The following is a 26,828-nucleotide window of genomic DNA, read 5'->3' on the forward strand; positions in this document are numbered from 1 at the left end:
TTAAGATCTCTGGCAATTGCTAAATAAGAATATAAAGAAATATGCATATTTCCCATCTGTCCTGTCATCTTTACAAAAATTGAACATGTGTTAAGGTGTTTTTTAAAAACCTCATAAAGAGGGGCCGGTAGGTGGCACAGTGGATAGAGCACCAGCCCTGAAGTCAGGAGGACCTGAGTTCAAATCTGGCCTCAGACCAAACACTTGACACTTATTAGCTGTGTGACCCTGGGCAAGTCACTTAACCCCAATTGCCTAAAAAAAGAAAAAAAAAAACCTTCATAAATACAGAAAAGCAGAATTATTAAACATAATCCTTTATTGACCACAGTAATAAAAATTAAAATAAAATAAAGGGATTTTGAAGAAAAGATTAAAGCTTAAATGCCAGTTAATTATTTAGTCTTAAAGAATTGGTGGCTCAAAGAACAAGTCATACAATTAATAGGTAATCTCATTAAAGAAAATGAGTCCACATAACAGATCTTTTGGGTTGTAGCAAAAGCAATTTTTATCGCTGCACTTTCATCAGCAAAAGAAACAACAGACTGAGAATTTGAGAGTGCAACTTAAAAAAAAAAACTAGAAAAGCAACAAATAAAAAAGGCCAACTAAACAAAAATAGAAATTTTGAAAATCAGAGGAGATAAAGTTGAAAACAAAATAAAATATTGAAATGATAAAAACTGAGAATGCTTCCCTTTCCTACCTCAAAAGCCCTATCAAATAGGTCAGCTATTGGCTAAATTGATCAAAAGAAAAAAGGAAAACCAAGTTGTCGATATAAAAAGTGAAAAAGGAGAATTCAAAATAAAGAGGAAATAATTAAAAACCATTTTTGCCCAACTATATGCCAACAAAACTGAAAACTTTTAAAATAATAGTTTTTTAATGATATCTTTTATTTTTTTCTATCACATAGATTTCCCCTTGTATACCTCCCCTTTCAGTCTTTAAAAACATTTATTTATTTATTCATTCATTCATTCATTCATTCATTTATTTATTTTGGTTTTCAGCATTCGCTTTTATAAGATTTTGAGTTTTAAATTTTCTCCCTGTCTTTCCCCTCGCCCCTCCTCAACACAGCATGCAATCTGATATAGGCCATACATGTGCAATCATATTAAACACATTTCCACATCAGTCATGTTGTAAAGAAGAATTAGAACCAAAGGGAAAAATCACAAGAAAGAAAAAAAGGAAAAATAGTATGCTTCGATCAGCATTCAGTTTCCATAGTTCTTTCTCTGGATGTGGATAGCATTTTCCATCAGGAGTCTTTTGGAGTTGTCTTAGATCATTGCATTGCTCAGAAGGGTTAAGTTTATCAAAGTTGGTCATTGCACAATGTTGCTGTTACTCTATGTAGTATTCTTCTGGTTCTGCTCACTTCACTCAGCATCAGTTCATGCAAGTCTTTCCAGGTTTTTCTGAAGTCTGCCTGTTCATCATTTCTTCTAGCACAATAGTGTATTCCATTACATTCATATACCAATTGATGGGTATCCCCTCGAACACCAATTCTTGGCAACCATAAAAAGAGCCTGCCATAAATATTTTTGTACTTGTGGGTCCTTTTCCCATTTTTATGATCTCTTTGGGATACAGCCCTAGAAGTGCTATTGCTGAATCAAAGTTTTATAGCTGTTTGGGCACAGTTCCATATTGATCTCCAGAATGGTTGGGTCAGTTCACAACTCCACGAGCAATGCATTAGTGTTTCAGTTTTCCCATGTCTTTTCCAACATTTATCATTTTCCTGTTTTGTCATGTTAGCCAATCTGATATGTGTGATATGATACCTCAGAGTTGTTTTAATTTGCATTTCTCTAATAGTGATATAGTGCATTTTTTCCACATGGTTATAGATAGCTTTAATTTCTTCATCTGAAAACTGCCTATTCATATCATTCGTATCCTGTGACCATTTATCATTTGAGGAATGACTTCTATTCTTCAAATTTGACTCAGTTATCTATATATTTTGGAATTGAGGCCTTTATCAGAGACACTGGCTGTAAAAATTGTTTCCCAGCTTTCTGTTTCCCTTCTGATCTTGGTTTCATTGGCTCTAGAGAGCTAACATTTGATTGTACTTCCTCTTGGAGGAAAAGTAGAAATGTTGAATGAGACATACATATTCAGTAATGGGCAATTGATTTGTTTTGTTTGACTTTTTTGTTAATTTTTTTTTGGAGAGGGGAGTATTAAGTAGTAATAGTTATTTTAAAAAAATAAAAGTGTCAATAAAATGTTAAAAAAAAATGTACAGAGAAGAACAGAAATAAGTTCTGAAGGAGACAGACAAGCTGCATAGTATTAGAACTGTTATAAATTAATCATCTACTTTTTTCAAAACCAAGCTATGCATAATGTTATGCATAATGCTACAATAGAGATTCACAGTGTCATATCCAGCCCTCTTTTATGTTGTTCTTTGTGTAAAGAATATTTGTTAATGTTAATAATAATAATTAAATATAATTATTTATATATATTTAAATATAATAATTAAAATAATTTTTAAAAGTCATAGCTTATAAAGCATATATACCAAGGCTAGTTCTTATTCAGCCCAATCTCTAACACCATCTGTGGCTGCTTCTTCAGAGAATAAGACCTGACCAAACTGTCATCAGAGTGAATTACCAATGGTCACATTTATAGTCACAAAACAGGAAAGTGATGCAGGCTTTTTGAGAATGGTTGTAGGAGATAAGAAAACCTTTTCCTTAAAGTTCTTTTAAACAGGAATATTCATTAACTAGAATTTTCATGTATGTGACTCTTCTATATTGAAAAATGATTACTGTCTGTACGAAAATGATCGCTGTCTTCTTGTAAAGATTATTCCCCACAGTATAGACAGCTGTGGAATTCTGAGGAATACCTGACATTTTGAAATAGAGTATCATCACACTAGTTGATTTCCTATTTGTATTCCAGTTTACAGAACTCTGTGAGATTTTGCCTGAATGTGATAGTAGATAATGAAAGATACACATTCTTCAATAGCCAGTCCTTATGTAGATAGCACTTTGAGGTTTGCAGAGCACTTTATAAATGTCTGATTTTTCCTTACATTAATAATGGGGGGTGAGTGCTATTAATTAGTATTCTCATTTTATAGCATTGGAAATGGAAATGGAGTTAAGTAACTTGCCGAGCGTCACAGCTAGTGAGTGTCTGAAGCTGGCTTTGAACTCGGGTCTTCTTGACTCCAGGTCCAGCACTCTATGCACTGTACCACCTATCTACCTGTATTTCTTTTGTTCCTGAATCCTTTTTTAGTTTGAGATTAAATCATAAGAATGTAGATTTAGAGCTGGAAGGGACTTTGGAGACCATCTAGTCTAACCCCCTGGATTTGCAATTGGGGAAATGGAGACCTAGAGAGGTTAAGTAATTTGCTCCAGATTATGATATTTGTGGGGCAGTTAGGTGGTGCAGTGGATAGAGCACCGGCCCTAGATTCAGGAGGGCCTGAGTTCAAATGTGGCCTCAGACAACTAACACTAACTGTGTGACCCTGGGCAAGCCACTTAACCCCATTGCTTAAACAAAAAAAAGATTATGGTATTTGAGCCCTAGACTTTTGTATCCAAATCCAGCACACTTTCTATTGTGAGACCTATACACATGTCCTGATTGAACCATAGAAAAGTAAGGAGAACTGAATCTTTGCTTAGGAAATTTCTCTTAAATGTTGAAGAAAAGGACAAGAGTACTAAAGAGAATAAACAGTATTAGTGTGGTACAAAAGACACTAACCCTGGGCTAGTCAGTTCCCTTCTGTGTGAAATAAGAATAATAAATTGAGCACTACCTACTTAAACAGGACTGTTGCAATAAAAATGATTTGTAAACTTTTAAGAACTAGAGGGATATTAGGTTTCATGTAGCCCCAGATCTTACTGATTCTCTGAGATGGACTTGTGGAACCAATAATTGAGTTTTTCTTCTAGGTGATCACCGACTCGCCCTTCTTCTGTCCCAGCTGGGGGGCAGCCAGCCAGTCCGGGAGCTGCTCACCATGCAACTGGTAGACTGGCATCGGCTCCAGGCAGACTGCTTCATCCAGGAGGATCGACTACGCATTTTTACTCTCTTGGCTGGAAAACCAGTATGTCTTTTCCTCCCGTTTTTCAGATAGTTTAATTCTTCCTGTACTTGGGTTGGGTGTCAACCGTAAGTTTTTACCACAGGAGTTCTTACCTCTAAAATGACTTTGTGGTGTTGAATACCTTGCACTTAGTAAGTGTTCTATAAATATTTGTTGAACAGTCAGAAAAGAAATTGAATACTCTTTTTGAACACTTAGGTACCTGGGGCTAAGCATCCCAGAAGGTCCCTACCATGTCTTTATTCTTTTGGATCTTTAAAGACTGCATTTTTAAATGCCTTTTTAGTTTAATGAAATTCAGCATCTTTTTTTTTTTAATATAGTAATAACTAGTAGAGGTTAGTTGATTCTTATTGAGAGATCCTTATTTCATCTTTCTGTCTTGTCATCCTAAAATAACGCAGAAGGACAAAATTTCTCACCCTGTTTAATACACCTTGGGCATTTAAATTCCTTCATAACCTGGCTTCAGTCTACTTATAGGTTTTCCCTTATGCATTTTCTTTGGTCCAGCTAAACTTGCTTTCTGCAGCATCCATCTCCTGTCTTTGTGTCTTTACATATACTATCCTCCTATGTTTGGAATGCTCTCCTTTCTTTCTTTTTTTTTTTTTTAATTAATTTATCAACAATCACTTCCATAAACTTTTGAGTTTTAAATTTTTCTTCCCCCCCCAAGACAGCACACAATCTGGTATAGGCTATATATATATGTGTGTGTATATATATATATATATATATTCCTATTAAACATATTTTCACATTAGTCATATTGCAAAGAGGAATTAGAACCAATAGGAGGAACCACAAGAAAGAGGAAACAAAACAAGACAGAAGAAAAAGAGCAAATAGTATGCTTTGATCTGCATTCAAACTCCATAGTTCTTTTCTTTGGATGTGGATAGCATTTTTCATCATGAGACTTTTGGAGATGTCTTAGATCCTTGCATTGTTGAGAAGGGCTAAGTCTATCAAAAGTTAGTCATCACACAACGTGGCTGTTACTGTGTACAACGTTCTCCTGGTTCTGCTCACTTCACTCAGCATCAGTCCATACAAGTCTTTCCAGGTTTTTCTGAAGTGTGCTTGCTCATCATTTCTTATAGCACAATAGTATTCCATTACATTCATAAACTATAACTTGTTCAGCCATTCCCCAATTGATGGGCATCCCCTCAAATGCCAATTCTTGGCCACCAGAAAAAGAACTGCTATAAATATTTTTGTGCATGTGGGTCTTTTCCCCATATTTATGATCTCCTTAGGATATAGCCCTAGAAGTGCTATTGCTGAGTCAGAGGGTACAAACATTTTTATAGTCCTTTGGGCATAGTTCCAAATTGCTCTCCAAAGTGGTTGGATCGTTTAACAACTCTGTCAACGGTTTTGTTCCAAATTAGTGTTCAAATTTTCACACATCTCCCAACATTTATCATTTTCCTGTTTTGTCATGTTGGCCAATGTGATAGGTGTGATGTAGTACCTCAGAGTTGTTTTGATTTGCATTTCTCTAATCAATAGTGATTTAGAGCATTTTTTCATATGACTATAAATGGCTTTAATTTTCGTTATCTGAAAACTGCCTGTTCATATCCTTTGACCATTTATCAATTGGGGAATGACTTGTATTCTTATAAATTTGACTTAGTTCTTTATGTATTTTAGAAATGAGGTTCTTATCAGAGACATGGGTTGTGAAAATTCTTCCCCAGTTTTCTGCTTCCCTCCTAATATTGGTTGCATTGGCTTTGTTTGTGCAAAAACTTTTCAATTTAAGGTAATCAAAATTATCCATTTTGCATTTCATAATGTTCTCTATCTCCTGTTTGGTCATGAATTCTTCTGTTCTCCATAAATCTGACAGATAAACTATTCCTTGCTCTCCCAGTTTGCTTACAGTATCAGCCTTTATGTCGAAATCATTTTGACCTTATTTTGGTATACGGTGTAAGATGCTGGTCTATACCTAGTTTCTGCCATACTCTTTTCCAGTTTTCTCAGCAGGTTTTATCAAATAGTGACTTCTTATCCCAGAAGCTGGGGTCTTTGGGTTTATCAAATAGTAGATTACTATAGTCATTGACTACTGTGTCTTACATATCTAACCTATTCCATTGATCCACTACTCTGTTTCTTAACCCGTACCAATTAGTTTTGATGATTGCTACTTTATAATACAATTTAAGATCTGGAATGGCTAGGCCACCTTCCCCTGTATTTCTTTTCATTAGCTCCCTTGATATTCTGTATCTTTTGTTATTCCAGATGAATCTTGTTATTATTTTTTCTAGCTGTATAAAATAATTTTTTGGTAGTTTGATTGGTGTGGCACTGAATAAGTAAATTAGCTTAGGTAGAATTGTCATTTTTATTATATTAGCTCTGCCTACCCATGAGCAACTGATATTTTTCCAGTTATTTAGATACGACTTTATTTGTGTGAAAAGTGTTTTGTAATTATGTTCATATAGTTCCTGGGTTTGTTTTGGTAGGTAGACTCCTAAATTTTTTATAATGTCTACAGTAACTTTAAATGGAATTTCTCTTTTTATCAGTTGCTATTGGACTTTGTTGGTATGCCAATGATTTATGTGGGCTTATTGTATAGCCTGCAACTTTGCTAAAATTGTTTATTATTTCAAGTACTTTTTCACTTGATTCTCTAGGATTCTCTCAGTGTATCATCATATCATCTGAGTGCTCTCCTTTCTTAGCTATACCATTTAGAATACTCAGTTTCCTTCAAAATTCAGCTCAGTTTCTACTTAGTGAGGCTTTCTAATTCTTCTACACTGTCTACCCCACCCTCTGCAAAAAAAATGTACCCTATGTGTATTTTTATATACCTATATGTGTACATGTTAAATTCTTTGACTAATATAAGTTTCTTGAAGGCAAGGGCTATTTTATTTTTGTCTTTTTATCATTTTATATCACAGCACACTGTCTGAAACAAAAGTCAGAGTTTAATATCCTTGTTGGTTGGCTGATTGAAACACATCACAAACCACTTTGTAAATCCTTTCAATTGATTCAGTGAAGTGGACCCTGGTAAAGACAAAGTGAAAAACCAACAGAGTTAAAGATTAATATAAGGTCATGTACAAGCTCTGCCATTCCTGTTTGTTGCCTCTTGTAGGTATGGCGACTCTCAGAACAGAAGAGTATCAACGTCTGTTCCCAGCTGGATTGGAAGCGCTCAATTGCTGTCCATTTCTGGTACCTCCTTCCTCCTACTGCTTCCATTTCCCAGGCTCTCAGCATGTATGAGGAAGCATTCCAGGTAATGAGTGTCAGGTAGACCTAAAGAAAAAAGGCTCAGGAGTCTGGGTAGGAAAATATGAGGGATGATCTCATTCCTGTAGCCCATTCCTTTGCCTCTGGACAAGTTGGGCTGAAACCTTCCTGGAAGAATACTTAGCTTACCTTTATTTAAATGTCCATGTTGTTCTATATTAACGTTATTTGGTCAGAATTTCTCAAGTCTGGCTTCATTTAGTAATGTTCCTTCATGACATCCAGATCTGGGACACTATTGTGGGAAGGGAAACCAGACATATTTGTTTTACTTATCTTTATCTTAATCCTTATTCTAAGGCTGTGTTTAAGTTACTATATTATTTGTGCTAACTTGACTGTTTTTTTTTTCTGTGAGCCATATTCCCTTTGTCAGAAGTATTTGTCAGGGACAGTAGAGTCAGGGAGCCAGGAAAATAACAAAAATGACCAGTCAAGGGAGTTGGTTGAAAGATGAGGGCCACATATATCTGTTCTAGGTCATTAAACCTAGGAGACCCATTTTGGACAGCATGGCTATAACATAACCTTCTGAAATCTTAATATTTTTTAGTCTTTTATAGTCCTGTCATGCCTTTCCCAGAAAAATTGCAATGGGGTTAGTTTCTGGCCAAAGAATGGATGAAAGCAGTTGTCTACGATCTTAATATCCTTTCTCTGTAGAATACCTCTGAAAGTGAAAAATATGCCTGTAGTCCCCTGCCTTCATATCTTGAAGACTCTGGCTGTGTGTTGGAAGATGACAATACAAGGAGACCTCTTAGAGATGTGTGCTTTCACCTCCTCAAGCTCTACAGTGACAGGTAGATATGATTTGTTTTGCCCTGGAGGTTTTCCCTCCAGTCTTGCTGCTGCTGTTTGCCTCTTCTGAATATTCCTTAACTATTGAGAGCTCAGGAGAGCTGATTAAATAATAGGAGTAGTAGCTGACATTTATGTAGTGATTTCATATACATTAGGTAATTTGATATCCAAACAGCCTTGTATTGGAACAGCAAGAAGACTACCAGCACATAATAGAGAACGTGGATTCAAATCACCATTTGCTACTTACTTACCTGAGTAATTTTAAGCAAGACTTCTATGGGCTTCAGTTTACTCATCTGTAAAAATGTGGTGACTTATTAAGTATCTGTAAGGCTTTTTTCAGCTCTGTATACTATGGATAGTTTGATAGTTGTCTTCTAGTATTTGAAGAATTGATGTGGAAGAATAAAATTTGTTCTGCTTGGCCCCCAAAGGGTAGAACCAGGATCAATGAAAGAGGAGGATGCTTTGGAATACAGATTTCATGTCATTGTAATACAAAACTTCCAAACTATTAGTAATGAGGTCGCCATCACTGGAAAAGAGCAAAATGCTACATGACTCCTTTTTAGGGCTACAGTAGAGGTCACTTACTCTTTGAGGTATCTTTGAGCACCTGGTGTTAACCAAGGGCATTAACAAAACATCTGAGTTAACAGATTAAGCCAAGTAGAAACAAAATGCATCTAAAATAAAAAAGGAAAAGGTTGGTTGGGGTGGGGGGGTGGGAAAATCTTTGTATCAGATTTCTCCAGAAAGGGTTTGGTATTCAAGATATACAGACAGCAAATAGATATGTACTATATGTAAAACCAAAAGCTATTCCCCAATAGATAACTGGTAAAAAGATATGAACAAACAGTTGTCAAAAAAAAAGTTACAAATTGTTAACTAAATGAAGAATGTGCCAAATCACTAATAATAAGAGAAATTAAATTCAAAACAACTATAAGATTTCACCTCCCACCTAGCACACTGACAAAGATGACAAAAGATAGAAATAGTCATGGTGGAGTAAAAGCAGTAACTTGCTTGAGCTCTCCACCAAACCCCTTCAAATACCTGTAAGAAATGGCTCTAAACAAATTCTTGAGCAGCAGAACCCACAAAAAGACAGAGTGAAACAAATTTCCAGCCCAAGGCAACCTGGATGGTTGATTAGAAAGGTCTATTGCACCAAACTGGGAGATAAATGCAGTTCAGTGTGGACGCACAGGCAATCTGGAGCAGGCCTTGGGACTGAATCACAGGCAGCTGTGGCGGTTTCCAGACTTCTCAACCCACAAATGCCAAAGGCAACTTAGAAGGTCAATAGAAAAAGTCTGTGACATCGGTGAGAGAGAAGCTCGGTCCCAGCTCCAGTCCCAGCGCAGCCCCAGGGCGGCAGCTGCTTCCGGAGCTTCAGGCCCACAGACAGAGGGGGAATCAAGTGGCTGATCAGAGGGGGATTACAGGGATCTCTTTGCTAGTGCTGAGGCAGGATTCTTTTGCTTTGCCTGTGCTTAGATCTGGGTCACAGTTGTGGGTGGCAATCCTAGGGCAAGGAGGAGTGCTGGTGTGGTGGAGATTGTAGTGGCAGTGGAGAGGAAATCTTCCTCACGGTTCCAAGGCAGAAAGAGTGCTTGTGATCACTAATAGACCAGAGCACAGGCCAGGAAAGGAGTGAACCCCTCGCCCCTTGATCATATCACCTTGGAAGAGCTGAAAACTTACAAGTCCCTAGAAGTATCTCTGAAAACAGCTGCACAAAACCCTTGAAGCTTGGGACAGTACATTCTCTACACTGGAAGCAGACCCCTACCTTGACAAAGAGTTTAAAACTCAAGTAATTGACTGGGATCATGAGCAAACTGCACAAAAAAAGGCAGACCATAGAATCTTACTTTGGTGACAAAGAAGATCAAAACATACAACCAGAAGAAGACAACAAAGTCAAAACTCCTACATCCAAAGCCTCCAAGACAAATATGAATCAGTCCCAGGCCATAGAAGAGCTCAGAAAGGATTTTGAGAAGCACGTAAAAGAAGTAGAGGAAAAACTGGGAAGAGAAATGAGAATGATGCAAGAAAATCATGAAAAATTAGTCACCAGCTTGCTAAAGGAGATCCAAAAAAATACTGAAGAAAATAACACCTTAAAAAATAGCCTAACCCAAATGGCAAAAAAAGGTCCAAAAAGCCAATTAGGAGAAGGCCTTAAAAAGCAAAATTGGCCAAATGAAAAAGGAAGTTCAAAAGCTCACTGAGGAAAATACTTCCTTAAAAATTAAAATGGAGCAATTGGAAGCTAGTGACTTTATGAGAATCGAGACATCGTAAAACAAAAGCAAAAGAATGAAAAAATAGAAGACAATGTGAACTATCTCATTGGAAAAACAACTGACCTGGAAAATAGATCCAGGAGAGAGAATTTTAAAATTATTGGACTATCTGAATGCCATGATCAAAAAAAAGAGCCTAGACATCATCTTTTAAGAAATTATCAAGGAAGACTGCCCTGATATTCTAGAACCAAGGGTAAAATAGAAATGGAAAGAATCCACCAATCACCTCCTGAAAGAGATCCCCAAAGGAAAACTCCTAGGAATATTGTAGCCAAATTCCAGAGCTCCCAGGTCAAGGAGAAGATATTGCAAGCAGCCAGAAAGAAACAATTCAAGTATTATGGAAACACAATCAGGATAATGCAGGATTTAGCCGCTTCTACATTAAGCGACCTCAGAGCTTGGAATATGATGTCCCGGAGGGCAAAGGAGATAGAATTACAGCCAAGCAAAACTGAATGTAATCCTTCAGGGGAAAAAATGGTCATTCAGTGAAATAGAGGACTTTCAAGCATTCTTGATGAAAAGACCAGAGCTGAATAGAAAAATTGACTTTCAAATACAAGACTCATGAGAATCCTGAAAGAGAAATCATAAGGGACTTAATAAGTTTAAACTGTTTACATTCCTACATGGAAAGATGATATTTGTAACTCATGAGACCTTTGTCAGTATTAGGGTAGTTGGAGGGGGGAAAGATTATATGTATAGATAGATTGATAGATAGAGGGCACAGGGTGAGGTGAAGATGAATGAGTGATATCTGGAGAATAAAATTAAGGAATGAGAGAGGACTATACTGGGAGAAGTAGAAAGGGAGAGGTAGAATGGAGTAAATTATCTCACATAAAACAGACAAGAAAAGACTTTTACAGTGGAGGGGAAGTGGGGGAAGATGAGAGGGAATGAGTGAATCTTAACTCTCTTTAGATTTGGCTTAAGGAGGGAATAACATACACATTTAATTGGGTATGGAAAGCTATCTTACCCTACAGGAAAATAGGGGGAAAGGGGATAAGAGAGCAGGAGGATGATAGAGGGGAGGGCATATTGGGGGAGGGGGTAATCAGAAACAAACACTTTTAAGGAGGGACAGGGTCAAAAAAGAGAACAGAATAAACAGGGGGCGGGTTAGGTTGAAGGGAAATAGAGTTAGTTTTCCACAGCATGACTACTGTGGAAGTGTTTTGCATGACTACACAAGTATAACCTGTATCAAGTTGCTTGCCTTCTCATTGAGGGTGGGTGGGGAGGGAGGAAGGGAGAAAATTTGGAACCCAAAGTTTTAAAAACAAATACTAAAAAATTGTTTTCACATGCTACTGGGAAATAAAATATACAGGGGTATATGAGGTATAGAAATCTATCCTACCCTACAGAAAAATAGAAGAGGAAGGGGATAAGAGAAGGGGGTGGAGATAGAAGAGAGGGCAGATTAGGGGAAAGGGTATTCAGAATGTATGCTGTCTTGGGGTTGGGGGAGGGACAAGGGGGAGAAAATTTGGAACTCAAAATCTTACAGAAGTGAATGTTGAAAACTAATAATAAATAAATTAATGAATCTTAAAAAAAAGAAAAAAAAGATAGGAATAGTCAATATTAGAGGTGTTGTGGGAAGAAAGACACATTACTGTATTGTTGGTGGAGTTGTGAACCATTTTGGAATACAATTTGGAATTATACAAGTAAAGTGATGAAAATGTCCATACCCTTTGATCCAGAAATTCTACTAGTAGGCAAGACCCTAAGGAAGTTAATGATAAAATGAAAGACCTCATAAACACTGAAATATTTATACAGCACATTATGTGATAGCAAAGAAGTGGAAACAAAGTAGATGCCCATTGATTGACTAAACAAGTTGTAGTACATGAATGTAATGGAATATCACTGTGCTTTAAGAAATGAAAATATTGTGAATACATAGAAGCATAGAAATATTGATATAATCTAATGAACAATGAATTAAGTGCAGCCCCATCTCACCCACCAAAATATGCACATACACCATGATTATAACAGTATAAATGGAAAGTACACCCACAAGACAACCAAAAGTGATTATTTACAAAATTAAAAAGAACAAGCATGGCCTCAAAGATGAGAAGATACCTTCATTCCTTTGCAGAAGTGGTCCACAGATGTGGTATTTTACATATATTTGAAGATTTTTGATATATTGATAAGTTTTGCTGGGATGGGGTGGGAGAGGCATGGATCTCCTTTATATTTATTGTATGGAATGGTTCTCTGGGAAGGGGGCAGGGTTGGAGATAACTGTGAGAAATTCTGGTGAAGGTAAGAAAACAAAAAATTAATAAAAATATTTATTTTTTTTTTAAAAGAGACAAAGCCAGGGGAACTTAACAGCCAAGATTTTAGCATGGACAAAGGCAAGACCAATCCTATTGCAAAAATCTGAACTTCACACCCAGCCAGATAATGATCAGGAAATCCAATGAGAAACTATACTAACTGTCTTCTTCCACCCTAGAATTACACAAAAAGCCAGCTAGCAGCCCATGGGCAATAGGAAAAGTATCCACCAGCAAAGCCAGTACTGTTCTAGGTAACTAAGCAGGTAGCCTCCCAGCAGGACCAGAAATGAACTAGAAACTAGCAACTTGTAAGACTGTTCAGGGGCTGCAAGATTAGGAGCTCCCCTCTAATTAGGGGCTCTGTTTCAAAGCCTTCAGGGTCAGGTCCTTGGAAGACTCAGGGAATGTCAGGGACCAGGGTAGCATGACAGCCCTTAATCCAAAGTATGAGCCAAGCAGGGCTGACCAGCCACCCAGAAGCACAAGCAGGAATGGAGCTTGACCATGGTATAAAGCTTTAATTCAGGGACAAAGCTGGAGAGATAGAAGACTTAAGAAGATAGTAGCCTTAAGAAGCACTGAAGGGGTCAAGAGTGGAAAAAGTTTTAAGAAGCTCTGGACTAAAGAAGACCACTAGCTAGATTCAAAAATTATTCTAGCTGTAGAGGTTCCCCTAAAAGAAGGAGCAAGTAACTCTATAATAAGTGCAAGTAGAGACTTGAAGAAAAAATGGATTTTCCACAGGGACTACATGAATACCTAGAGAAAAATGAAGCAAGAAATAGTAAAGGAAATAAAAGCTTTGGAGTAAAGAACTGGAAGAACAAGTATCTTAGAAGAGAAAGTGGTAAACCTTACACCATGTAACAGACTCCTTAAAAACTTGATCTAAGATCAGACAGAAATTGATGAATGATTCCATGAAGCAGCAAGAAATATTAGAACAAAATTCAAAGGTTGAAAAATGTAGAAGAAAATATAAGCTATCTGATATAAAAATCAGCCTAAAGTATAAAACAAGTCAAAGAGAGATAATTTAAGAATCTTTGGACTCCCTGAAAATCATGAAAAAGTTTGGACACTGCATTTCAATAAACGATAAATGAAAACTACCCAGATACTTTGGAACCACAGGAAAAAGTGGAATCCACCAAATAATCCCTTGACCCAGAGATATTACTACTCAGTCTGTGCCCTAAAACAAAGAAAGAGGAAAAGCATTCATATTTAAAAAAATATATAGGAGCTCTTGTGGTAGCAAAGAAACTAAGGGGGTGCCCATCATTTAAGGAGTGACTGAACAAATTATGATAGATGACTGTAACGGAGTATTATTATTCCATAAGAAATAATGAAAGGAGATTGGCTAACATGACAAAACAGGAAAATGATAAATGTTGGAGAAGATGTGGAAAAATTGACACAGTAATGCATTGATGGGGGAGTTGTGAAGTGATCCAACCATTCTGGAGAACAATTTGGAACTATGCCCAAACAGCTATAAAACTGTACCCTTTGACCTAGCAATACCACTTGTAAGTCTATTTCCCAAAGAGATCATAAAAATGGGAAAAGGACCCACCTGTACAAAAATATTTATAGCAGCTCTTTTTGTGGTGGCCAAGAATTGGCATTTGAGGGAATGCCCATCTGTTGAGGAATGACTAAACAAGTTGTGGTATATGAATGTAATGAAATACTATTGTGCTACAAAAAAATGATGAACAGGTGGACTTTAGAAAAATCTGGAAAGACTTGCATGAACTGATGCTGAGTGAAGTGAGCAGAACCAGGAGGACATTGTACATAGTAACAGCCACATTGTGCAATGACTAACTTTCATAGACTTGGCTCTTCTCAGCAATGCAGTGATCTAAGACAACTCCAAAAGACTCGTGATGGAAACTGCTATCCACATCCAGAGAAAAAATTATGGAATCTGAATGCAGATGGAAGCATACTAGCTCTCTTTTGTTGTTTTGTTTCTTCTTTCTGGTGGTTCTTCCTATTGGTTCTAATTCTTTTAAGTCTTCTGTACAGCATGACTAATGTGAAAATAACATAGAACTTTGGGGAGAATAGATAGTTATCTGTCTAAGCCCATAAAATTTAAATCTAGTTTGCTTTCTGTTATAACATTTGGATTATCTTTTTGCATCTCTGCTAACACAGCAAGAAGTAGGAAATTCATTGAAGTCTCAGCTCAGTCTGTGGTCCATTTTTTGGGCCAGTGTGATAATATTTTTCTCTTACCTCTTCCCCAACCTCCCAACCACACACCACCCCCCCTCCCCCATTACACACATTCTTCACCTACTCTTTCTTACTTTCTCTTATAGACATTATGATCTGAATCAGCTGTTGGATCCCCGGAGTATAACCTCTGATCCTTTGGACTATCGCTTGAGTTGGCACCTCTGGGAAGTCCTACAGGCCCTGAATTATACCCACCTGTCTGAGCAGTGTGAAGGTGTGCTGCATGCCAGCTATGCTGCTCAGCTTGAGAGTGAAGGACTGTGGGAGTGGGCCATCTTTGTCCTACTACATATCACTAACACAAGGTGAGTGAAAGTAGGACCTGCTTCAGACCCCAAAAAGTAATATGAAGATAATTTTCTTCCAGTTTAATTCAGAAGATGTGTATTGAGCACTTTGTATGCAATCCGGCCCTTTGCAGGCATTCTAGGAAAAGGACAACTTATAATTGCTACTGTCAGGGATTTGATAGTGTAGTTGTTTACTTACACAGGTGGTAGCATTCCTAGGATTCACTCGGTCTGCAGCAGAATGTATTACAGTGTTTCCACCAAAACCTTCCTCAAGTGCCTTATCGTGAGGTATATCCTGGATCCTTGAAGATGATAGCAGTGGAACACAAGTTTTAGGTCCCAGCATCAAGCCCAGTGATTAGGGATTGTGAACTTGCATTCATGAGGATCACTCTAGTCAAGTTAAACAATATTTAAAAATATTAAAAGGGCATTTATTAAATGTCAGGCCTTCAGCTAGAAACTGAGGATTCAAAGACAAAACTGTCCCTGCTCTTAATTTACTTTCTTTTGGGGATGTGTAACAACATGTACCCAGAAAAGTAAACAAAACATATGCAAAATAATTTCGGTGTGGGGAAGGGGAGGGTGTGTAGGGAGGAGAATATTAGCAATTGGGAGAATCAGAATAGTCTTCCAGAAAGAAGCAGCTGACTCTTTAAGGAAGCTCAGCTTCTCTGAGGTGAAGGTGAGAAGGAAATGCATCCAAGGCATGAGGGAGGATGAATTGGAGGAGGTAGAGGAACCAATTAAGAGGCTATTGCCATAATCCAAGCACAGGAGATGATGAGTGCTTAAACTCGTGTGGCAGCTGTGTGAGTAGAGAGAATTAGATGGATGCAGTGGACACTGTGAATGGAAAGTTGACAAGACTTATAATTGATTGGATGTTGGAGAGAATGAGGAGTGGGAGATGACTGAGATTGTGAACCAGGGTGACTGGAAAGATAGTAGTGCTTGAGGAAGGGGTAGAGGGAATTAATGAATTTTATTTTGGCTGTTTTGAGATACCCGTGGCAATCTAGGTAGGGATGTCTAATAAACAACTAGTAATAGAAGCCTGGAATTCAGGAGTAAAATGTAGGCTGGATGTGTAAATCTGAGAGAATTCTGTGTCTGGGTTATAGTTATGCCCATGAGATTGCCTGGGGAAAGAGAAGAAAGCCCAGAACAGCTCTGGAAAGGGACTGGGAACACTCAGCGGAAAAAAAAGGAAAAGCAGCAGCTCAGGAGAACCAGCACTGGTTACAGAGGCAGCTTCAGAGATTCAGGTTTTGCTTTCATGGAGCTTACAGTCTTATTAGGAGGAGAAGACACAAACAGATCAATGTGGAAGATGTACGAAAGGCCTATAACCAAAGAGCCCTCAAGGAAGATTTCATGGAGTAGGTAGCATTTGACGATCTCATCACTAGATTGGTCTTTGCACAATGAATTTTCTCAGCCACATCAGCACATAGATATTTTCTAAGGAGTGAAGGGGTTGGGTCAGCCCCAGCAGAAAGAGTCTATCAACAAAATCACAGTTCCTTGAAGTAGTTATTGGAAAGAACAATAGATTTGGAATTAGCTGTACTGGGAACATATTTGAGCTGTACCATTTAACCACTTACTAGCTATGTGGCCTGAAGTGACTTGACAGCCTCTGAGTGTATTCCCTTATCTGTAAAAACCTAAGTTACTTAACTCACAGGGTGTTGTGAGGAAAATACTTTATAAGGAGTAAAGTACCATAGGAATGTGAGCTACTGCAATTATTTTCCAGGCTAGAATTAAAAGTCTGAAGGAAGCCCAGGGTTCCAAATTTCTTCCTTGTTCATTTTGTTTCATTGTCAAATAGGCTTTGTTCTCAGACTCACAGGCTCTTTGTCAGTGAAAAGGAAATGTGAATTCTCAGACTGTAAATGCTCAGGGTTTTATATTGGAAAAAGACACTGTGTCCCCCCAACCCTCAAACTTTTTATCTTCTAAGTGCTGATAATGGGAAGTTAACCCCAGGGAAGCAATGCTAAAAACAGGCTGGAGCAGGTAGCGATCATGCTGTCTTAACAAAAACCATTTCATCCTTCTTTCTTTGTTCTCCCTTCCTAGTATGCGTGAGAAAGCAGTACGGGAGCTGCTCACTCGGCATTGCAGACTGTCAGAAACCCCTGAATCCTGGGCCAAGGAGTCCTTCCTGACCCAGAAGCTCTGTGTGCCTGCTGAGTGGATCCATGAGGCCAAGGCTGTGCGTGCCCATATGGAATGTGACCAGCACCTGGAGGCCCTCTACCTATTTAAAGCTGGACACTGGAACCACTGCCACAAACTTGTCATCAGGCATTTGGCCTCTGGTGGGTTGGGGTTTCTTGACCTCAGTTCCAAACTGTACCATGCTAGAAGAGCTCTGACAGAAACCAGAAGACAGGATTCTATCTCTGATAGCCCATTTTAAAAGTGAGCTGGCTCTGGGTGGATGGAAGATTAATTTTGGGATTAGGGGTAGGAAATAAGAAGTGGTAAGGTTGACTTAGTTCTCCAATAATGTTTTTGATCTAAAGTAACCCAGTTCAGCTTGGTAGTAACAGCTACACCTAAGACCTTTAATATTTGTCTCATAAACTACATGAAACCACTTCTCCTCATATGTCATTTGTAGAGTTTCAAGAAATGAAGTTGTGATTGGCTTTTTTATTCCTTCCTTGGACAGATTCTCCTTTGAGCCTTTCCTTCATCCTGAGTATATGACTCTGGCATATTCTATTCTTATCTTCCTCAGATGCCATTATTAATGAGAACTACAGCTACCTAAAGGGATTCCTAGAAGACCTCTGCCCCCCAGAGCGCAGCAGCCTTATTCAGGACTGGGACACAGCTGGACTAGTTTATCTGGATTACATCCGGGTCATTGAAATGCTCAGCCGAATTCAGCAGGTAGCTGAGGCTGAAAGGGTCACAAAAGCTTGATTAGCTTCCTGCCCGCAGGCAGGCCTTTCTGTGACCACTCTGTGCAACAAATATAGCAAATAACTTTTCTCCCTTTCTAGGTCAATCATAAATATATTTGTGAAAGCACTTGTCAAATTTTTTTAAGGCCATTACATTCTGCTTAAGTATATAAATAAGAGGTTATGATAATTAACTAAAGAAATGAAAGCAGGAGAGGGGGCAGGTGGGTGCTAGTCCTGAATATCCATCTCTGCCTCATCCACAAATAATCAGGGAAACTTCCTAGAGGAGGTTTAGTTTGAATGATGAGGGCAACAGCGATTTTATGGGTATGAAATGGGAAGACCTGCAGAGCACAAAGAAGGGAAGGCAGTGGGTCAGCATATCTGACTTCCCATAAGATAAGCAGTGACTCTTGTGAAATCTTAAGACCCCTACAATGTTTGCTTTGGTGTTCAAAGCAATCAGCTGGTTTTTGCTCAAAAAATTTTTTAAGAGTGAGTGACCAGATTAAAAATGTTTTAGATATGGGGAAGTAATCTGAGGGTAGAATAACCCATAAGGAGAAGATAATTTGGAAGCATAGCAAGAAGCAGTTTTGTAGGGAGAAAATACGGCCCTTGTTTCTGTTCTTTGGTTCTTACCATATCCTGGCTGGGCCCTGACTATAGTATATCCCCTTTCTCCAGGCTCCCAGCTCCCATCCCTGAGTAATAAGGGATTGAACTTGGGCTAAATAAGAGTCATGATTTCTTCTGTCTAGTTCATCCTTTCCATAAAAGTTTTATCAGGATCATTTGATCCCTTTCAGCAGAGGGAACAGAAGCTCAGAAAAATGACATGACACTGTCAGGGTAATGCAGCAAGCTGGGGTTAGAGCCTGAATTAGAACCCAATGGCTGCATTGCAGGATCTAGCTTGGGGAGGGGGATGATTGTCGGCTTGAGCTTTCTGAGACTGACCCTTTCTTCTTGTCAGCTTGATTGTCCAGGCTATGAACTAGAGAAATTGCATACCAAAGTGACCTCTCTTTGTAACCGGATAGAGCAGATTCACTGCTCCAATGCCAAGGACCGACTGGCCCAGTCAGGTAAACTCCTATTTGTCTGTCCATCTATGTCCATCCATCTGTCTAGGTTCTCAGTATTCTCAGGGCTAAGCTCTTGTCTCTTGAGTTGTGTGTCAGGGTTAGCTGAGCACACTTAACAATTCCCCTTCTGTCTTCCAGACATGGCCAAGCGTGTGGCCAACATCCTTCGGGTTGTTTTGAGTCTTCAGCAGGCTCCAGATGGAGTCCCAGATTCACCTGCAGACCCGCAGCGTGTCCCTCTGCGCTTGCTGGCCCCCCATATTGGTCGGCTCCCCATGCCTGAGGACTACGCCTTAGAGGAGCTGCGTAGCCTCACACAGTCCTACCTCCGAGAACTGACCGTGGGGAGCCAGTGAGCCCCCGGGCCTCTGCCCCACCCCACCCCATCCGCTTCTCGTGCAAATGCTGGTGCGTGTTCTGTTTGGATAATTCATTCATTTGCCATTCTCCTGGTCAGGGAAAGGGAGAGGTGATGTCCCACTCCCCCTATCCCCCTACTGCACACAGTGCCCTTTAGGGCCTGCCAGGGCCATTTACGGGGGTGGGGAGCAGCAGTGGGGTTTTTAGAGCCCCAGGTAGGAGCTCAAACCTCTGATGAGGTCACAGTCACTATTGTTGTTTCGTTGTGTTGGGTTTTTAATGGTCAATAAAGCACCTTGGGCAGACTCCCCTCAATAAGCAGGGGGGCCCCTCCAACCCCTCGCTATCTTCCATTTCCATTCGCTGCAGGTCCCATGTCCTCTTTAGGGATGGAGAAGCCTTGCTCCCTAAGGAGTCATTCCCTCTGTCCCTCACCCCACTGTACCCCATACCCTTTCTTACCTGCACCAGATTGGGAGGCATCTTCAGGTTGTTTCTTTTTAAACACTGAGATTTTCTAGCTCATAAGCTAGAACAGGTTGGATAGAGTGAATGAATTTAACGAGTCCTTTCTGAGCTCATCATAGTGCAGGGGCTAAGTCCTGCATTCTTTAGTCATTGGCTCTTGGCACTACTGTGGGAATGGAGTCCCACCCCTGCTGCCTTGGGGTTCAGATTGTCAGTCATAATCCTTGACAACTCTGGGGTAAATACGTCTCACCCACCCCCATCCTCTACTCCCAGCAGGTCCTTGTAAACCAGCCAGCCACTTTTGTTTTTTCATAGACTTTAGAAGTTTGTCGGTGGCCTTCATCCCTGTTCATCCTCCCCACTTGCTGAGTGTATCAATGTGTAACATGTCTGCTGGACCTCTTGCCAAAGCAGGGAGTCATTAGAAGGTGGAGGAGCCTGGAGAACAGAGACTTGCCCACTGTCCTCCCCACCCACCCACACACACCCCCACACACACCCAATCAACTTGTGGCCGCCTCCCCCATCTACATGTAGACTGGCCCCTCCATCTAGTAGCATCTAAAGTCAAATGAAGACTGTATGTGCCGTACCCTAGAGGAGGAGAGGAGGCCCCCGTCAGACAGCTGCTGGCCCATGGGAAATCCCAAATAACAGACTGGGGTATCTGGTGTCAGGTACTGCTGTGAATATCAGCTTTACCCAGGGTCTTTATGCATGAGGATTATGTAAAGGTTTTTATTAAAACATATATATATATATAAATAAATGATCTAGATTATTTTCCTGTCTGTTTTTCTGAAGCTACTTTCTTAAAAAAAAATAAATAAAATGTTTATCACATTCCTGGAGCTGATTTTGCCTTTGCATTTTTGAATGAATTTAAACCAGATCAGAAGAGTGGTTTAAAGGTGGCATCTGCAGAAAAGAAAACTTTGTTGTGGTTGTTTCAGTCATGTTGGACTCTTTGTGAACCCATTTGGGGTTTTCTTGGCAAAGATACTGGAGTGGTTTGCCATCTTCTTCTCTAGCTTATTTTACAGATGTGGAAACTGAGATAAACAGGGTTAGATGACTTGCCCAGGGTCACACAACTAGTAAGTATCTGAGACCGAATTTGACCAGTCCAGCTGAAAACATTTAGTATTTGATTCACTTTTTTTTGCTAGTTAATGGGATTAAATGACTTGCCCAGGGTCACTCAGCTAGTAAGTGTCAAGTGTCTGAGCCCAGATTTGAACACAGGCCCTCCTGACTCCAAGGCCAGTGGCTGTATCCACTGCTCCACGTAGCCAAAGTGAGGCTTAGGGGTAGGCTTTTTTTCTTTACTGATTGGCCTTAGAGCTAGGGGTCAGTGTTATTGGTCATAACTCTAAATGTTTCCATTTAATGGTGACTCTACTCATGAGTCCCTTCTCCTCTTCCCCCACCAAAAATAAAACAAAAAACAGATATAAATGATCTCCTAAAAACAGCAGAAATCTGTTTTGAAAGTGTACTATAAAGAAATCTGCGAGCAATTTGCTAAATAGAAAGTCATCATGCTTTAAGTGTGAGGACATAAGCATGAATGAGATCTGACAGTGATATGTCAGATCTCCACTTGGCAGAAATGATTAAACTTGCATGAATGGCTAAGGTTAGAATTCTGTAGGGGGTGAGGGAGGATAGAAAAACATTACCTGGACCAGTCATGAAACCCTTTTCAGTGAATCAGTGGGTATTCTTGATACTGAATAGGAACAAAAATTAATGTTAGCTAGTCTCTTCATAACTGGCAAAAATTGGTTTCTATCCAGGGAACCAACTTTTTGGAAGCTGTGAAGCCTACTTGATTGATACCCCCAGACCACCACTATTCTTGTGGTAGGAAAAGTTTAACCCTCAATTTTCTGTCCCAAGATGGACTATATAACTTAAGTTACTATTCATATTCTAAAGGTTTAGAGAATAAATTAACATAGTACTTTAAAAGAATCTCCTAAAAAAAAAACCCGGTTCAGTTATCCTTGAATAATGGCAAAAAAAATTAGACCAGAGGAGTCCCTTTCACAGGCAATTATTTGCACATGTTACCACTATTAAAATAGTGCTCATTAGGTTGTAAGCTCCTTGAGGGCATGGACTGTCTTCTGCCTCTTTTTGTACCCCCAGCATTTAGCACATAACATGTTAAGGAAGTGTTTGTTGATGGATGGATGGATGTTTGGATGGTGAGAATACATTCAGTGGTACTTCACATTTGAGGATGCTATGCCTAGAGCCTATCATGTCAAATTCTTAATAAGTTAGGAACCAAAAAGTATTGGGAATTGAGGGGATGCACATCAAATTGGGGAATGGCTAAACAAGTTGTGGTATATGAATGTTATGGAATACTATTGTGCAATAAGAAATGATGAACAGAAAGCTTTCAGAAAAACCCGGAAAGATTTATATGAACTGCTGCAAAGTGAAATAAGCAGAACCAGGAGAACACTGTACAAAATATCAGCAACATTGTGTGATGATCAACCATGAATGGCTCCGCTGTTCTCAGCAACATGCAGATCCAAGACGAGTACAAAGGACTTATGAAGGAAAATGCCATCCACATCCAGATAAAGAACTGATGGACTCATGAGTGCAGATTGAAGCCTATTTTTTTCACTATATTCTTTTTCATGTTTTTTTTTTCCCTTTGATCTGTTTCTTCTTTCACAATTGTGACTAATGGAAATATGTTTTACATGATAGCACATGTTTAACCTACATCAAATTGCCTAGCATTTTCTGAAGAGGGGAGGGAGGGAGAAAAATTTTAGAACTCAAAATCTTGTAAAAATGAATGCTAAAAATTGCCTTGATATGTAATTTGGGGGAAAAATACTATTAAAAAATCTCTTGGCACTAAAAAAAAAATTCATACTAGAATTTTATTTTTTTTCCTGAAACAGATCGAATTCATCAATGAATTTTTAATTTCCTGTCTTTGTTTTTAAAAAATAAGGTCATTTGCCCATCTTAAATCTTTTATCAGCTTTATAATTCACTGTGATTTTCCCCCCCATAAAGCACCTACAAAAATTTAGAAGAAAAAAAAAGAAATAATGAGCAGATTTCAGAAAAACCTTGAAAGTGAAGTGAGCACAACCAGAAGAACATTGTACATACCAGCAATATTGAATGATGAACAACTCTGAATGACTTAGCCGTTCTCAGCAATACAGTGATCCAAGAGAACTCCAAAGGACTCATGACAAAGAATGGTGTTCGCTTCCAGAGAAAGAACTGGTTGGTGGAGCCTGAATGCAGATCGAAGCATATTATTTTATTTTTTTTAATTATTTACTTTCAGTTTTCAACATTGCACTTCCATAAGATTTTGAGTTTTAAATTTTCTCCTCCCCCCTCCCCAAGATGGTGTACAATCTGATATAGGCTCTACTTATACATTCATATTAAAACATATTTTCACATTAGTCATGATGTAAAGAATTAGAACTAATGGGAGGAACCACAGGAAAGAAAAAACAAAACAAAAAAAAAGAGAGCAAATAATATACTGCCATCTGCATTCAGACTCCATATTTCTTTCTCTGGATGTGGATAGTATTTTCCACCATGAGTCTTTTGGAGTTGTCTTAGATCATTGCATTGCTGAGAAGAGCTAAGTCTGTCAAAGTTAGTCATCGCACAATGTGGTTGTTCCTGTGTACAACAATGTTCTCCTGGTTCTACTCATTTCACTCAGCATCAGACCATACAAGTCTTTCCAGGTTTTTCTGAAGTCCACCTGCTCATCATTTCTTATAGCACAATAGTATTCCGTTACATTCATATACCACAACAGTTCGGCCATTCCCCAATTGATGGGCATCCCCTCAATTTCCAATACTTGGCCACCACAAAAAGAGCTGCTATAAATGTTTTTGTACACATGGGTCCTTTTCCTGTTTTTATGGTCTCTGAAATACAAACCTAGAAGTGCTATTGCTGCGTCAAAGGATATGCAGTTTTATAGTCCTTTGTGTACAGTTCCAAATTGCTCTCCAAAATGGTTGGATCAGTCACAGCTCCACCAATAATGCATTAGTGTTCCAATTTTCCCACATCTCCAACATTTATCATTTTCCTGTTTTGTCCTTGTTAGCCAGTCTGATAAGTGTGATGTCATACCTCAGTCGTTTTGATTTGCATTTCTCTAATCAATAGTGATTTAGAACATTTTTTTCATATGACTATAGATGGCTTTAATTTCTTCATCTGAAAACTGCCTGTTCATATCCTTTGACCATTTATCAAAGCATATTGTTTTTCATTTCCTTTTTTCTTTTTGGGGGGGGAGGGTATCTGTTTTATTTCACAACATGGCTAATACAGAAATATGTTTTGCATGATTACACATGTATAACCTGTATCAAATTGCTCGCAGTCTCAGTGGGGGGAGAGAATTTGGAACTTTTTAAAAATTATGTTAAAAATTGCCATTATATTTAATTGGGGAAAATATTATTTAAAAAAATAAGGAGTCAATCAGAAGTTAAAAAAGAAAGCAGAAATGTGTTTTGTTTTTTAGTGAGGCAGTCAGGGTTAAGTGAACTGCCCAGGGTCACACAGCTAGTAAGTGGCGTGTCTGAGGCTGGATTTGAACTCAGGTCCTCCTGACTCCAAGGTCAGAGCTCTATACTGTGCCACCTAGCTGCCCCCTTTTTTTTAAGAGATTTTTTTTTCTTTTTTGGGCAATTGGAGTTAAGTGACTTGCCCAGGGTCACACAGCTAGTAAGTGTCAAGTGTTTGGTCTGACGCTGGATTTGAACTCAGATTTTCCTGACTTCAGGGTCAGTGCCCTATCCACTGTGCCACCTAGCTGCCCTCTAAAAATGTGCTTCTGTAACATCTTAGTGTACATAACACTAGGAATTTGCTCCGTACAAAATGCATCGTGCTGAATAAAGTAGATATAGCATTCATTTTTTTTTGTTTGAGGAGATTTTGGCCCCCTTTTAGCTCTGCTGATGTACTCTGAAATGATTTCATCTAAGTTTAATCCAGGAAGTAGGAGTGAAGTCACAATCAGGTACATGAAGGAAAAGATTGTGGGCCTGCTGCCTGAGCCAGGCAACTACAACAAAAGAAATAATGCTCCTGAAGTACATTTGAGGTTTCTCTCCCTTCCATGTGAAGAGGCACCTCCACCAGCTAACAGCTCCGAGCGGTGTCTTCATTTGGTTGCTGCTTATTTGGAGCAATCTCTGCTGTTGCTCACTAGTCTGTTTATTGGAACCAAAGATTCTAGCAGCAAGAATGGGTATAAGGTGATCAGCCAGGCAGGAAACCATGATAGAGTAGGAAACATCAGACTGTCCAGGTGTATTTAAGTAGTGAATCAAAAGGGACACCAAGGAAAAATACTCATGACTACAAGTGGAAACTTAGCTTTCTCCCATTCAAGGATTTCATTAGCCACCAGCACTTCTTGCCATCCTTGTAACTGTTCTTCCAGGATGACAGTCACTGCAGTCAGCATGCTGCTGCTGCTGCAGCTGTCCCTTCTCTGCCATAGTCACTACAGGGCCTTCAAGCCTCCTTGCTGCACTGCTACCAATCCCCGTAGAAAGAAACCACAACCCAAACAGTCCTTCACTCGACCCTCAACCCAAGTTAATTTTCTTAGGAGAAAATTAGAAGAAGCTGCTTACCATTCTGCCCAGACTTCTAGATAAGGGAATATTGCTCATCCATAACATCTTGTTCTCAACCTTCAAGGAGTTTTACCTCCCCAAAGTATATTCCTTCAGAGGCCTGAATGTTTTAGTTGTTAAGACCTGCATATGATCTTGGAGTCAGTCCTGACTCAAACCCAGCTATGTTCTTGTCAAGTGACAACCTCTCCAAGCTTCAATTTTTTCATTTATTAAAAGGAAAAAAATGGGGGAGGAGGTGTGTAATATTTGTATCACTTATCTCCCAGGGTAGTTGTAAGGGAAAAAATCTATAGAGACATGACCTATTAATGATGTTACCTCATATAGAATCTGAGTTGAAAAGAAGCTCAGTGGTCATATAGACAAACCTGCACCTGAATAACCATGTCTTATACAATTATGCAGTCTCTGCTTAAAGAGCTCCAGGGATGGGAAATCACTTACCAAGGCAGCCTGTTCCACTTTTGCATGGCGTTAGTTGTTAGCCAGTTTCCCTTCTATCAAGCTGAGGTCTGCACCTGTGCAAATCCTACCCGTTGTTAATGACTCTGGATCGAAAGCTAATGACAAGTGTAATTCCCCTTCCATGGGGCAGTCCTTGACACAGTTTCACGAAAGTTGTTATATCTCTCCTAAAATTTCTCTTCCTCAGGCTAAATATAATCGGTCCCATCCGCCAATTCTTAAATGTCACCATCTCAAGTATTATAGTTGCTTTTTCTCTAGACATGCTGAAATTTGTGAGTGTCCTTCCTGAAATAGGTCCTCCAGAACTAAAGCATGTTCCTACATAATCTGACCAGGCAGAGGACAGTAAGACTATCACCACTCCCTCATTTTAAAGCATGCTTATCTTTCAGCAGCCTAAGAT

General features: G+C 39.1%; 1 protein-coding gene and 1 pseudogene across 4 annotated transcripts in view; one reads left to right on the forward strand and one right to left on the reverse strand.

Moving 5' to 3' along the window:
- NUP98 (nucleoporin 98) overlaps positions 1-21,121 on the forward strand; it is a 96,516-nt gene extending 75,395 nt beyond the window's left edge. For all 4 annotated transcript variants that reach the window (XM_027866319.1, XM_027866321.1, XM_027866322.1 and 1 more), the window contains exons 26-33: positions 3,969-4,126; positions 7,266-7,409; positions 8,087-8,226; positions 15,212-15,433; positions 17,513-17,754; positions 18,180-18,334; positions 19,328-19,439; positions 19,578-21,121. In XM_027866319.1, the coding sequence (XP_027722120.1) occupies positions 3,969-4,126; positions 7,266-7,409; positions 8,087-8,226; positions 15,212-15,433; positions 17,513-17,754; positions 18,180-18,334; positions 19,328-19,439; positions 19,578-19,795 (1,391 nt within the window). In that variant the 3' untranslated portion in view covers positions 19,796-21,121. The remainder of the gene's footprint in view (positions 1-3,968; positions 4,127-7,265; positions 7,410-8,086; positions 8,227-15,211; positions 15,434-17,512; positions 17,755-18,179; positions 18,335-19,327; positions 19,440-19,577) is intronic.
- Positions 20,838-26,343, reverse strand: LOC114046049 (annotated as a pseudogene).
- Between the last annotated feature and the right edge of the window lie 485 nt (positions 26,344-26,828).

Source organism: Vombatus ursinus, unplaced genomic scaffold (genome assembly GCF_900497805.2).
Source record: "Vombatus ursinus unplaced genomic scaffold, bare-nosed wombat genome assembly UNPS02014780.1, whole genome shotgun sequence".
Classification (NCBI taxonomy): domain Eukaryota; kingdom Metazoa; phylum Chordata; class Mammalia; order Diprotodontia; family Vombatidae; genus Vombatus; species Vombatus ursinus.